The sequence below is a fragment of the Capra hircus genome, chromosome 12 (genome assembly GCF_001704415.2).
Source record: "Capra hircus breed San Clemente chromosome 12, ASM170441v1, whole genome shotgun sequence".
Classification (NCBI taxonomy): domain Eukaryota; kingdom Metazoa; phylum Chordata; class Mammalia; order Artiodactyla; family Bovidae; genus Capra; species Capra hircus.
The window spans coordinates 54,006,607-54,021,415 of record NC_030819.1 but is presented as its reverse complement, the minus strand read 5'-3'; the positions used below and the strand labels follow the sequence as shown (position 1 = coordinate 54,021,415).

Below are 14,809 nucleotides of genomic sequence, written 5' to 3'. Positions count from 1 at the left end.
ATGTTTCTTGTTCATTACTAACAGTCCCAAACATTTTATGTAATTCTGATAGAATACTAGATATTCTTTTTTTAATTTAGTTTTTTTTAATGAAGTTACTCATTCTGAAATAATTCTCTGTGCATTCTTATTTTTAGAGCTCTTTGACAACTACATGCAGCAAGATGCCCACGAATTCCTAAACTACCTACTAAATACCATTGCTGATATTTTACAAGAAGAGAGAAAGCAGGAGAAACAAAATGGTCGTCTGCCTAATGGTAACATTGACAGTGAAAATAACAGCACACCAGACCCGACATGGGTTCATGAGATCTTCCAGGGAACACTGACTAATGAAACCAGGTGTCTTACGTGTGAAACCGTAAGTGTCTCATAAAATGTCATATAGAACTCATCTAACCCGTTGTGTTAAAAGCTCTTTGAGGATGAGTATGAGAGTGAGCTTGAGAGTTGTGGTGCCTGTGACTGACGAGCCTCTCGGCTGTCTGCTTGTTGACCGAACCCTGAGCTGGCAGAGAAACACTTGCTGCGGCGTGAACTGTTTCGAGACTTCATGTTGAACAGGAGGGCTGTGTTGTGACTGCGGTGTCGTACAGAGTAGTCTCGCTGCTCTGGCGACCCTCTGTGGCCCGTGTATTTGTGCCTCCCCTCCCCTGACCCCTAGCGGCCACTGGTCATTTTACTGCCTCCAGAGCTTGCCCTCTCCGGATGCCACATGGTTGGAGTCGTAGAGCATGGGGCCCTTTCAGATTGACTTCTTTCACTCGGCAGTGGGTATTTAAGGTTCCCACCTGCCTTGTCACAGCTTGATAGCTCATTTCTTTTTATTGCTGAATTACATTTTATTGTCTGGATGTACCAGAGTTTATCCATTTACCTACTGAAGGACACCTCGGTTGCTTGTTTTGGTAATTATGAATAAAGTTGCTCTGAACACGCACTTGCAGGATTTTGTGTGGATATAAGTTTTCAGTGCCTCAGTTAGTGGCCAGGGGCGCAGTTGCTAGATCGTGTGGTAGGAAGAGTACGTTTAGTTTTGGAAGGAAGTACATTCACATTCCCACCAGGAATGAGGGCGAGTTCCTGCTGCTCCACGTCCTGGTCAGCACTTGCTGATGTTGGTGTTTTGGATTTTGGCTGTTTTAATAGGTGTGTAGTATTGTATTTAAATCAAATGCATTTAATTTGCATTTCTGTGATGGCATATAATGTGGAATATCTTTTCATGCACCCGTTTGCCGTCTTTATATATCTTCCTTGGTGAGGTATCAGTACTAGTCTTTGGCCCAGTTTTCACATGAGGTTGTTTGTTTTCTAGCTGTTGAGTTTCAGGAGTACTCTCTACATTTTAGATACCAGGCCTTTGTCAGAGGTGTCATTTGCAAGGATTTCTCCCAGCCTGTGGCTCATCTTCACATGCTCTCAACCATGCCTTTGGCAGATCAGAAGTTTTTAATGTTTTAATTTTAAATTTTAATAAAGTCCAGTTTAAAGGACAGAAATGGTATGGACCTAACAGAAGCAGAAGATACTAAGAAGAGGTGGCAAGAATACACGGAAAAACTGTACAAAAAAGATCTTCACGACCCAGATAATCATGATGATGTGATCACTAATCTAGAGCCAGACATCTTGGAATGTGAAGTCAGGTGGGCCTTAGAAAGCATCACTACGAACAAAGCTAGTAGAGGTGATGAAATTCCAGTGGAGCTGTTTCAAATCCTGAAAGATGATGCTGTGAAAGTGCTGCACTCAATATGCCAGAAAATTTGGAAAACTCAGCAGTGGCCACAGGACTGGAAAAGGGCAGTTTTCATTCCAATCCCAAAGAAAGGCAATGCCAAAGAATGCTCAAACTACCGCACAATTGCACTCACCTCACACGCTAGTAAAGTAATGCTCAAAATTCTCTAAGCCAGACTTCAGCAATACGTGAACCGTGAACTCCCTAATGTTCAAGCTGGTTTTAGAAAAGGCAGAGGAACCAGAGGTCAAATTGCCAATATCTGCTGGATCATGGAAAAAGCAAGAGAGTTCCAGAAAAACATCTATTTCTGCTTGATTGACTATGCCAAAGCCTTTGACTATGTGGATCACAATAAACTGGAAAATTCTGAAAGAGATGGAAATACCAGACCACCTAACCTGCCTCTTGAGTAATCTATATGCAGGTGAGGAAGCAACAGTTAGAACTGGACATGGAACAACAGACTGGTTCCAAATAGGAAAAGAAGTATGTCAAGGCTGTATACTGTCACCCTGCTTATTTAACTTCTATGCAGAGTACATCATGAGAAACACTGGACTGGAAGAAACACAAGCTGGAATCAAGATTGCCAGGAGAAATATCAATAACCTCAGATATGCAGATGACACCACCCTTATGGCAGAAAGTAAAGAGGAACTAAAAAGCCTCTTGATGAAAGTGAAAGAGGAGAGTGAAAAAGTTGGCTTAAAGCTCAACATTCAGAAAACAAAGATCATGGCATCTGGTCCCATCACTTCATGGGAAATAGATGGGGAAACAGTGGAAACAGTGTCAGACTTTATTTTTGGGGGCTCCCAAATCACTGAAGATGGTGACTGCAGCCATGAAATTAAAAGATGCTTAGTCCTTGGAAGAAAAGTTATGACCAACCTAGACAGCATATTCAAAAAGCAGAGACATTACTTTGCCGACTAAGGTCCATCTAGTCAAGGCTATGGTTTTTCCAGTAGTCATGTATGGATGTGAGAGTTGGACTGTGAAGAAAGCTGAGCGCTGAAGAATTGATGCTTTTGAACTGTGGTGTTGGAGAAGACTCCTGAGAGTCCCTTGGACTGCAAGGAGATCCAACCAGTCTATTCTGAAGGAGATCAACCCTGGGATTTCTTTGGAAGGAATGATGCTAAAGCTGAAGCTCCAGGACTTTGGCCACCTCATGCGAAGAGTTGACTCATTGGAAAAGACTCTGATGTTGGGAGGGATTGGAGATTAGAAGCGGAAGGGGACAACCATGGATGAGATGGCTGGATGGCATCACGGACTCGACGAACATGAGTCTGAGTGAACTCCGGGAGATGGTGATGGACAGGGAGGCCTGGCATGCTGTGATTCATGGGGTCGCAAATAGTCGGACACGACTGAGCAACTGAACTGAACTTTTTGGTTTTTTTTTTCTTCATGGAAATGCTTTTGATATTCTTTAAATGCTTTTCGTGTTGTATCGAAAAAGTGATCACAGACCATCTGTGCATGTAGAGTCACATGGTGGTGGAGGGGTCCCAGGGACCAAGTCTGACGTCCCTCCTGTTGCATCCCATCAAGGGAGGCAGCCGGCATGAGTGATGTGTCTTACTCTAGCTCACTGAATAAGTAGTAACTTTAGATCATTATAGATGATTTATTCATAAATCAAACAGAACATGGTTAAATTTGGAGGATAAATGAAAGAAGGGCATAAGTGAAGGCTCAGTTTGGCATGTTGGACTAATATTTTTTCTTAAATGGTAGTTTTTTCTTAAATAATTAAACAGTATAGAGATCATGTCCTTTACCAGCCATTCTCATTCAGCCTTGTCCTGTGTTCTTTTAAGAATTACTGTGTTTGGCATAGTTTGTTTTATGCTTTACACCATGGACATGGGAGCCTGGCAGGCTACAGCCCATGGGGTTGAAAGAGTGGGCCACGACTGAGTGACCAAACCACCCCCAATACCAGGATTCGGGGAAGTGATGGGATTTCACATCACACCAGCCTTTGCCAGTAAGGAGAGCAGCTGTAGGTGCACTTTGGTATTTTCTTCTAAATATAATGAAGGGTATTGATTCAGCTTCCTTTTGTAAACTTGTATGACTCAAGTAGTTTCTTTTCAACTTGGGGAAAAAGGTTCTTTATATATTTAATAATACTGATAATAACCCACATTTAATTCTTTCATTTTGGAGCAGTAATTTACTGATATCTAAAGAAACCAAAGGTAAGTAATTCTCTTATTTTTACAGATAAGCAGCAAAGATGAAGATTTTTTAGACCTTTCTGTTGACGTGGAACAAAACACATCAATTACTCACTGCTTAAGGTAAGTGTAGAATTATTTATTTTGACAGTTAATGATTATCTTTGGTTTTTAGACTATCTTTAAATGAATACATCATTTTCTGGTATAGGCAAAACTAATTTCTTTTGAATTTTACACAGGGGTTTCAGCAACACAGAAACTCTGTGCAGCGAATACAAATACTACTGTGAAGAGTGTCGCAGCAAGCAGGAAGCACACAAACGGTAAGTCAGTGTTTCCTGTGGTCCATAGTGATTCTTTGGCCATGGATGCTCTAGCCAAAAGTGATCTCTGGCAGTTTGCATTGAGTGATCATCCTTCATTTTATCACCAACCGTTAAGACTCATTAGGTAATTACTAGACAAACACATTAGGTAGTTACCAGGCAAACAGTGCTCAACTCCGGGCTGCCTTGACTATCCACACTTGGTGAGTGTTTAATCGCCATAAACCAATACACTGAGAGGATTCTGCTTTGAAGCTTTCCTCGTTGTGTAAGCTTTCTCGTGGTGAGGAAAGAAGAGGGGGAAAAGTGCTTTCCTCACACCCACTCCAATCTCCACTGTTCCTCCATAGGATTCACGCCTTCTCTCAGTGTGTCACCATGAGGACCGTACTCTGGTATCAGAAAATGGACTCATCATCACCCTGAGTATTTTACTTTTTGTTTGGAGGCAGCCTCAAAGTCTTGTGAACAGTATACCAAGAATGCTTTTTCACCCTTAACCATTTGAGAGTGGGTCCCTGCTGTGATGTCCCGCAGTTCTGAGGCTTCGGTAGTGGTATCCTGCCAGCAAGGACGTTTCCCCTGTACCATGTCCGGCCACGTCAGGAGAGCAGCACTGAGATGTTACTGTTGTTGTAGACCTTACTTTAGCATCACCAGATGTCCCAGTGATGTCCTTTATAGGAAGAAAGGGTCCAGTCCAGGGGCACACGTTGCATTTACCATTCGTGTCTCTGTCATCTTTTTACACTGGGAGCAGTTCCTTATCAGTCTTTGCTTGACTTTCACTCTCTTGACACTTAAAAATTACAGGTTAGGTATTTTACAGAATGTCCTCCTTTGAGTCCATCTCATGTTTTCATGTGATGAGGTTTAGATTTTGTATTCTGGGCAGGAATCACACAGAGGTGAGGCTGTGTTCTTTTTAAATGGTACACGATTTTGATACGTGTCATGTGTCGGGGCCCCCACGACTACTCCTGGAATTGATGGTTCCCTAGAAGGACTCATAGGATTCAGCGTCTATAGTCCTGCTCACAGCTAAGGTTTGTCACAGGGAACAGTGACAGGTCCGATCAGCAAAGGGGAAGCCAAGCCAGCTTCCAAGTGTCCTGTCCCCGTGGAGTCACATGGACACACTTGTTTCTCCAGCATCGAATGTGACAGCATTGTCTCCCAGACAAGCTCATCACAGACTCAGTGTGGTGCCCGAGATTTACTGGGAGCAGGCCGCCTAGGCACTCCCTGCCTGCGTGTGCATACACGCTCAGTCACGCAGTGTCCGACTCTTTACAGTCCGTGGACCACAGTCCGCCACGCTCCTCTGTCCATGGGGATTCTCCAGGCAAGAATACTGGAGTGGGTTGCTATTCCTCCTCCAGGGGATCTTCCTCACGCAGGGGTCAAACCTGAGTCTCTACGACTAATGCATCGCAGGGGGATTCTTCACCCGCCAAGCCATCAGGCGTGTACCAAAACTCCAGGCTCCTGGAAGGGAAGCAGGTGTTCAGCATAAACCATATGATCTGTACAACAAGTTCAGGCACATCGAGACCCTCTTACCAGCTAGGGAACAGCAGGAGTACCCCCAGATCAAGTTCCCAGATGCCAGCTGAGGGTCAGCCCCACAGCCAGCCTTTCCCAGGATGGTCTGGGGTCTGCTCTGTATGTCCTGTGACTCCTACCGTTCTCTCTGGTCACTTGACTGAGGTGCTGTCTCCCAGCGTTAAGCTGTGCTTTCTCCCTAGTTGTAACTCATATGCATTTTGTGTGGAGGTATTTTGAGACTATAAACATCTCTGTTTCTCAGTCTCAGTGAGGGTTCAGGGATATTTTATTTGAGGTTATATATTTAATTTCTAGAAATGGAATTATTGAGGAAAAGGACATAAAGACTGTTGGTTCCTGTGGCTGGCTGGTTTTCCAGGAAAGATTGGGTTTTTACATTTATTTTAATTAGTGTTTTGCACTGGCCAGGTTAGTAAATATTTCTGGGATAATCTGCTGCTCCTCCACACTTAAGATCTGTAGAATGCAGGTTTCGAATAAGGCTATAAAAAATTTTTTTTTCATTTTATTAGAGGCAGTGGCTTAGTAAATTTTTTTTTTAACATGAAAAGTGTTTTGCTTCATTGAACACATACAGAATTCAGTCCTGCACTGTTTGTCAAGTACCTGCTGTGTGCCAGGCATATTACTGGGTGGTGGAGAAATACGATGAAAGAGATGGTTTCTGTCTGCCCAGAGTCCAGACCCTAGACAGAGAGAGAGAGACCACAGCCATCTCTGTATTTTGTAGTGTAGCAGACTGTTCTGAGACAGGGTGAGTCTGTAAAGTGCTGGTGGAGGACCGAGGAGAACAGCTGTTTCTGTCGGAAGGGAAAGCGTTGGCGGTGAATTTTGTTAGGAAGAGGCTGCCGTGCGGTGACATGGGGGAGCGGAGATGGCGTGGAGGAGGGCTTCAGGATTGTTGAGGATGAGGAGGCCTGGACTTGACAGGTAGAAACCTCATTCCTGTGTTTCCAGGTTATTGCATTGCCTTTGTGGGATCCGCTCAGTCAGAGCTGTTAGTGAGGAGCTGTATCCTGTCTGTGAGACGCCCTGAGTGGCTGGTCTCCATTGCTCTTCTCTCTCCTGTTCCCAGTCTGTTCCGTGGCTGGTCTCCATTGCTCCTCTCTCTCTCCTGTTCCCAGTCTGTTCCTGACTTAAACAGATGAGCAGAACGAATGGATTTCAGTCTCTGCGCATAGCAGCTCTTAGGAACCGGTTTTTCCTCTACCAGACACGGGCGTAGCCTGCAGTCTGCCTGGTCATGAGGGACCTCTATTTCAGGAGTACAGAGTTCTTAAAGGGCTACACCTCTGTCTGGGAGCCACACGGAGTTCCACGTCACGTTACGTGGTTTGGAGATGATGAGGGACGGGGCCGTCTTAAGACCGTCAGAATGTTGCCCTGCTGATGGTGGAGTCACAGGAGATCGCTGTTCACCCCAGACCATCACAGCATTATGAGTCAGTTCTACCCCAGCACAAAATAAAAGCTTACAAGAGGCACAGGTAGAGAGAATGCGGAAGTGGGCGGTGCTGGGCTGATAAAACTGACTGTCAGCGGTTATTGAGTCCTGCAGTCTGATAGTTCTTTCAAGGACATGGTGAATGTCTGTTACGAGATTCTGTCTTCATGTTTATCCTGACAGGATGAAAGTGAAAAAGCTGCCCATGATTCTAGCTCTGCATCTGAAAAGATTTAAGTATATGGATCAGCTTCATCGATACACAAAACTTTCTTACCGGGTGGTTTTCCCTTTAGAACTTCGTCTGTTTAACACTTCAGGCGACGCGACCAATCCTGACAGAATGTACGACCTCGTGGCCGTCGTGGTGCACTGTGGAAGGTAACGGGCGTGGGCCGTGCAGGCGGGAGGCTTGGGGGCGGGCAGTGCGCACAGGACACCCCAGGGCCCCTCAGAGGTGGGCCTGCCGGAGATCCCGTACCCCCAGTGCTCTAGGACCGAGATGAGTTTATTTCAGAATGAGTATTTCAGATCCGTTTTACCATCTCCCCCATAAAGCTTTTATCTGTTAAAATAGTGTGTTATTGCTTGGATCTGATATCTGTTCTTACTATCTAAATAGGAGCTTCTCTCATAGCTCAGTTGGTAAAGAATCTGCCTGCAGTGCAGGAGTCTCGGGTTCAATTCCTGGGTTGGGAAGATCCTGTGGGGAAGGGGATGGCAACCCACTCCAGTATTCTTGCCTGGAAAATCCCATGGACAGAGGAGCCTGGTGGGCTACAGTCCATGGGGTTGCAAAGAGTCAGACACAACTTAGTGGCTAAACCATCTAAATATTACTTTGAGAACTTTTAAGTCCTGTTAGTTTTCTTTTTTGTTTTTCTTGGTTGTTGGTTAAAAAAAAGAAGATGCTGCTTAAAGAGATTTTATAAAATAAATTCTTTATTTTTACAAAATAAAGCTGAGACTAGTTGGATATGTTCATCATATTAATAATAATGAAAAATACTTTTAGAAGGCTTTGGAGATAACCTTCAAAGATAAGTTTTCTGATTTTACAAGGCTGTGTGTATGTTTCCTATTGCTAATTTAGTATACTATCTCATCTATAGACCTTAATTTATAAAATAGCTCAAAAAGTTTCTCAGACCACAAGAGCATTGCAGAATCAACATTTATGTTTAGAACATATAGTCTTCATTGACTGTTTACAATTTCCTGTATTAATTTTATTATATACACACACACACACACACACACACACACACACACACATACATACTTTGGCTGTACTATACAGCTTATGGGATCTTAGTTCCCTCACCAGGGATTGAACTAGGGCCTAGCCAGTAGAAGTACAAGTCCTAACCACTGGACCACCAAGAAATTCCCTTGTAATAATTTTAAAACAGGACACTCCTCCATTTCCCCTGGTGTTTGGAAACTTGTACCAACAGTGTATTGTATCCCAGAGAACGAGAACATTAGCTGTCCCTCCCTCCCACCTTCCTGCTCAGAACATGGTCAAGATAGCTGGGAGGGGGGTCCACGTCTGTCATGGTCCTTAACCTCCATGGTCTGCGTCAGCCCGTTTCCTGTCATTTATCCTCAGCAGTAATCTCGCTTTTCCATTTTTGGAGCGTTCTGTTTCTAAAGTAAGTAAGGACATCTGAACAGAGGAAAACAGTATCAGATAACTTACAGAACCCTACTGTAATGATCAGACTGGAGGTTCATGTTAGCATTAAGGGTTTTTTTTTTTAAGTTTAAGATGTTTTCTTCTGCAGGGAAAATGTACTCTCGTCATATCTTTCTGTCAACAAGATACTCATTTTAACTACGGGATCAAAGATCTGAAGAAACTGGGAGGCAGCTTAGTCTCACATCTGAGGTTGCTGCTTTTAAAATAGTATTCAGAGCCATAAAGGATAATTTGTGTTGAAAATTTTTTCAAGGCCTATAATATAATAATTGTGGTAGAATTGTAATTTAATTAAAAATGATATAGGCTTTTCTAGTGAGTCATACTTAAGTAACTGGGAGCAGTTAAAAAAAATATTTGATATGTTCTTTAAAAAGAATTTCTTTTAGGGAATTTGCTGGTGATCCAGTGGTTGGGACTCTATGCTTCCACTGCAGGGGACATGAATTCAGTCTCTGGTTGGGGAATGAAGATCCCACAAGCCATGCAGCATGGCCCCCCTAAAAAACAAACCCCCCCTTTATTTTTACATTTTTCTAGGTTTCTGTATCCCAGATTTATTTAAAATGAAATGCAGAGGCAATTATAATAATTACATGTTGCTAAGAATTAAATACTTAAAACTAGCACTAATAATACTAAAAATAAGTTATTTGTTTAGAGAAGTTTATGAAGTTGGAGCTTGATTGCAGATCCAAGATTTCAGTATCTTTTTCAAGCATCATGTGGAATTTTTCCTCAAGAAAAATTATTGCCAAGGGTTAAGATTCAGAAATAATTCTATGTACATTGTTCGATAGTTATAATTCAGTGTGTTCTGGCCTCTCCTGCCCCACAAAAATGCTAGAAATTTTATTTAAGTCTCTTGCAGAATCAAATTTGAACATTACTTCGAAAATAATAATTTTGAAAGGCAACAAAGAATTTTAATAGTATAGCTTTATATAAATAGAATACTGGTTATATCTCTCAAAGTAGAGTACAAATTATTTTAAAATCAAATGACAGTTCAGATCAACGTAGCTTGATCTCTTGGGGGGAAAGAATAGGTAAGGAACATTTTTATCTGTTTCAGTTTTTCTCCTTTCAGAACAAGGAATTTAGAACATAGAAGAGTAATACTAATAAACTGTATAAAGCTAACTTTTATTTCTCTCTGTTTTAGTGGTCCCAATCGAGGCCATTACATTGCAATAGTTAAGAGTCATGATTTTTGGTTGTTGTTTGATGACGACATTGTAGAAGTAAGTAGTTTCCTGATTTCTTGTTTTCCTTCAAAGTTGTGTGTGCATCTTGCTCGTGAGCTTTTCCTTCCAGCTTCTCATTGTGTAGGACAGGTCTTCAGGTTGTAATCAAATCCCTACTTCTCTCCCTAATGCCCAGTTCAGTGCTGCTGGAACAGTCGGCTATCCGTGAAAATGTCTAGAATAAAACAAGTGAGATCTTTCAACCACAGAGCTAGTTAAGAAAAGAAAAAGAACTTACACTGTTAAGAAAATAACTTATTAAATTAAAAAATAAAAAAAAAGAAAATAACTTATTGAGCTATAAGATACAGTTAAGTGTGCAGATTTTAAGCAACAGTTTAAATTGTTACATGTGAACACACACACATGAGTGCACACACATAACTGCCGTCTAGATCAAGAAATAGTGTATTTCAACACGCCAGCAAGCTCTCTCATTCCTTTTCCCCTTCAGTACCTACGGCTTTCCCCTCCCATCCCCCATCCCCTGGAACCCACTATTTCTAATCTTATTGCCTCACTGGGGTTAATTTTGTCTCTGTTTGAATACAAGTGGACTCATCCAGTATGACTTCTTTGGTGTCTTTTTTCACTCATTCGCGTTTATGCAGTTCATTCTTGTTACTTGCAGTAGTGGTTCTTTTTTTTCTATCTAATTTTTCATTGTACAAATATACCATGTGAGAAACTTGGCTTTTTGTCCATTAATGATTATTTAAGTAAAACTGCCTTGGTTACCCTCGTACAAGTCTTTCACTGATCATATGCACTCGTTTTTTTTTCTTGAGTATTTATTAGATTGGACCTTATGAAATTGCCAAGTCCATAGATCCCAGATGGTTGACAATCAGTTGTTTCTTATAGTTCATCCTGTACCTAGGAATAGAATTGCTGGGTCACAGGGTATGATCAGGCTTAGAAGACGATGAAAGCATTTTGTCTGTGTCTGGTGCCGTTTTGCAGTCCCAGCTGTGAATGAGGGTTTCGTTTGTTCCACATTCTCACCAATACTGGGCATCATCCAAGCCATTCTGATTGTGCAGAGCTGTTTTACAAATGAGAAAATGAAAGACATTATCCTAAGAAAGGCTGAAACTTTTACTGGATTCCAGGAGTCCGAAGAGCTCATTTTTCTACTGACGTTTGTGTTTTTCCCTCACAGAAAATAGATGCACAAGCTATTGAAGAATTCTACGGGTTAACATCAGATATCTCGAAGAACTCTGAGTCTGGCTACATCCTTTTCTATCAGTCCCGGGACTGAGGGAGCTGCGATGAAGAGAGACTTTCTGCCTCATTTCTTCTCTGGTTATTTGGGAAAAGATCAAGCACCGATTTTTTCCAAGAAAAGAGAACTGCGGGGAGCTCAGGGGGGCAGCAGCGCACTTTGCACACAATAAAGCAAAGGCTGTGGGTTAACACGCTCTTCCTATCCTGGTAGTTGATTGATTCGCTCAGGTATCATGCTGTCTGTGCAGCTCTGCACAAGGCAGTGGAATCAGAGATACCAGCTCCTCTTGTGGAAACAGCCTTCCAGTAACCGACATGCATTTTCTCTTCCTTCATTGCACCAGTAGTGATTGAGCTCCTTGGGGGTGCAGCAGAGAGAACGGGAGTCTGTGCGAGGTTATACTGACGATGGCAGGAGGTGATGCTGAACACGCCGCACACGCGCGCGCCTGGGTTGGACACGCAGAGAGAGAACACTGGGTAGTCTTTTCGAGCGTAAACCAGAAATGCTTTTTGGGCCCAACACTTGCAGTCGCCTTCCTGATGTAAAGAGACTTAACAGATACTAGAATCCAGTGTCAGGAAGGCAAGTAACGTTTGCTTCTCTGAAGAAGCTTATAATCATATACAGTATATGTATATCTAGGGAACAATTGGTCAAAAGTGGCTTTTTGTTTCCCCAAGGGGAAAGACTGGCTTTGTAATTATAATTTTTTTCCTTATTTATTTTACTTAAAACTGGTAGAGTCTAAGTATTGTATGAAGTGCCCATGATTCTGTCAGTAAATTTGAGAATATTTTTATTAGTTTTTGTCAGTTTAATGAATCCTTTCGTTTGTTTCTATTTTTAAGGTGAATTTTTAAACTATTTTAAATCATAAGTTACCCTAAGAAAAATTGCAGTGAGAGAAGGTAAATTATTCTTTTTCCAGGAGGAACTGATATCTCTGGCTCTAAATGTTTGTTCCTAGTTGTAAGTTTTATTCAGCTTTAATTTCAGTAAAATTTAAAAAAATAATCAAAAAATTCCCTGTTGTTGTGGAATGATGGAGGAAATCCTGGTGCAGTAGTGGTGTGCTGGTCCTGAGGGTTCTTCAGGGCTCTGTTTCAGGCTGAGGCCGTGTTTGGAAAACTCATGGCACGGCAGTTACCTTATTTTCAGAAGTTGTTTATTCTGGAAAGAAGTGACCATCCCAACCCCAGCCTTCCTGGGGAGCTGACAGACCCTGGGAAGAGTGCATTAATGAGGTCAACCAGGAGTACTTTGAAAGCAAGTCCTTTTTTCCCCCCTTCCACCTTTACAGATCTTACTGGAAGAGTGTTTAGAAATTTAACTTTGTGTTTGTAAAGACTTCATTCTGTTGGGAGTTTCAAGAAGTGACATACGTGATGTAAGATGTATGTAAACCATTGCAGTTGACACTTTCCTATACATCAGTAAGTTGTCTGACAGTGGCCGAATGTAACTTGCAGAAAATAATTGAATATATATTCAAGATAATAGCAATCAGGTCTTAGATGTTCTTTATTCCAGTCTTTTTAAGGCAGTAATCTTTTTTTTTTAATTGCTGTAATTTTCTAAACTTATTTTACTAATACTGTTGAATCTGAAAAAAAAAAAGCAACAAAGAAGAATGTTTTTGTCTGCTGCTATTATTAACATTTATTATCTGTATCTTTTAGCTCAGGAAATGACTTCACCTATTCGTTCCACGAATAGATCTTTAACAGGGTCACTTAGCTAATTGGGCTGTTGAAACAAATGTGCCGGCAGAAAATGATGTCTTCTGACAGATTGCTTTTGGAGATAACAGTTTCTAAAGCCTTATCCCTGGCTGGGATGGTTTCGTACAAATTACATGGCCTGCCCAATCTACCAGGGTGGCTCAGAGAATCACAACCAAGAATGTGGGCAAGGTCAGAGCTCTGGAGGTGCATACATTTTTTTTTTGCTTTGAGGGCTTCAGCCAAATCGTCTTGCAGTTTAAAGCTGAATGTCTGCAGCTTTTAGTTCAGAGACGAGGAGTAACGTGAAGCTGAACCAGCTTTGACTTGCATTGGGCCGCGGCATGTAGAAGATAGATAGATGAAGTCATTTGCATAAAGGTACAGCGTTGGGATACTGTGTTGTGTTTGTAAACTTTACATTTTGCATTAAAAAAAAAAAAGTGCAGTAAAGTAAAAGCCAAGGTTAAATTTTCTATGAAAGCAAGTTCTCACATTTTTCTTGAGTTCCACGGTAGTCGCACACTGTCCCATCTACACCCTGTTGAATAGGACGACCTGTCGGGGGCAGGACAACGGCATGATGGTTCTTCATTTACTTTGTCCTCCTAAGTGCACCTGCATCTGCGTGTAATGTCTCGAAGCTTCTCAGAAATGCAGTATGCTTTAAAAACACGGAGGGTTTAGGGCTAGGGGGAGAAATGCAGACAGAGGAAGGAAAGTGGCGCGTCCAGAAAGCGACCTGAGGTGGTGTGTTGGCTGGCCGACCGAAAGGGGCGGGATTCAGTTGTACACGGTGGTGATTACTGTCTGTGTACATGTTTGTTGGGATGACTGCCCCATATTTTGTGTATTGGAAGAAGAATTTCTATGAATTATCATAACTGAAAGTAAGTATTCTAAATTTAGTCTCACTTCTAAGTCATACGGCTTCTGCCTTGGCAGCGGTACCTTTAGAAGCTGGCCGGAGACAGGAGCCCTGAGACTCTAGGCAAAGGGAGGAGGGGGGGTGTGTAATATATGGGTCTCGTCGCCTCTAACCATCCGTGTAGTTTTTTCCTTTCCTTGATGGCAGTAGAAAAGACCTCACTTCCATAACATACTACTCTTGATACTTTCTTTAAAGCTACTTTTTCATTGAAGATTTCTCTCATGAGGTATTTAACCTGGGAGCCGGGAGGCTAAGGCGGTCAGGTCCTGGCTCTTCAGTGAATTTAACTGTGTGACCTTGGGCAAGTCACTTAACCTCTCTGTGCTTCAGTCTCCCTATCTTGTAAAATGGGAGTAATACCTACCTCACAGGGTTGTTGTGGGGATTAATTAGATACAATGTCTGTAAAGCATCTAAGGTTCTTGAAGAAGGCGCTATATAAATACAAAATAATATCTATTAAAGTTGGTCTATTTGTGCCTGTGGGGCTTCGTGTTTTTTTTTTCTCCTTAAAATGCATGTATGAATTAGAAGTATACACTGTGGGCGCTGTCTTACTGCTTTTCCTCAAAAGTTGACTACTCCTGTCACCCAAAGAGATTTTCCCAGAATGCATCCCACAAGTCTAAACCGGTGTTCCATCCCTGCCTGTGTTCATTCAGCATGCACCATGCATGTACTCGTCTTTAT

At 42.0% G+C, this 14,809-nt stretch overlaps 1 protein-coding gene across 1 annotated transcript in view; it reads left to right on the top strand.

Moving 5' to 3' along the window:
* Positions 1–14,604, top strand: part of USP12 (ubiquitin specific peptidase 12) — a 58,057-nt gene extending 43,453 nt beyond the window's left edge. The window contains exons 4-9 of the mRNA XM_018056585.1: positions 138–364; positions 3,989–4,065; positions 4,185–4,268; positions 7,468–7,665; positions 10,152–10,230; positions 11,396–14,604. Coding sequence (XP_017912074.1) covers positions 138–364; positions 3,989–4,065; positions 4,185–4,268; positions 7,468–7,665; positions 10,152–10,230; positions 11,396–11,497 — 767 coding nt within the window. The 3' untranslated portion in view covers positions 11,498–14,604. The remainder of the gene's footprint in view (positions 1–137; positions 365–3,988; positions 4,066–4,184; positions 4,269–7,467; positions 7,666–10,151; positions 10,231–11,395) is intronic.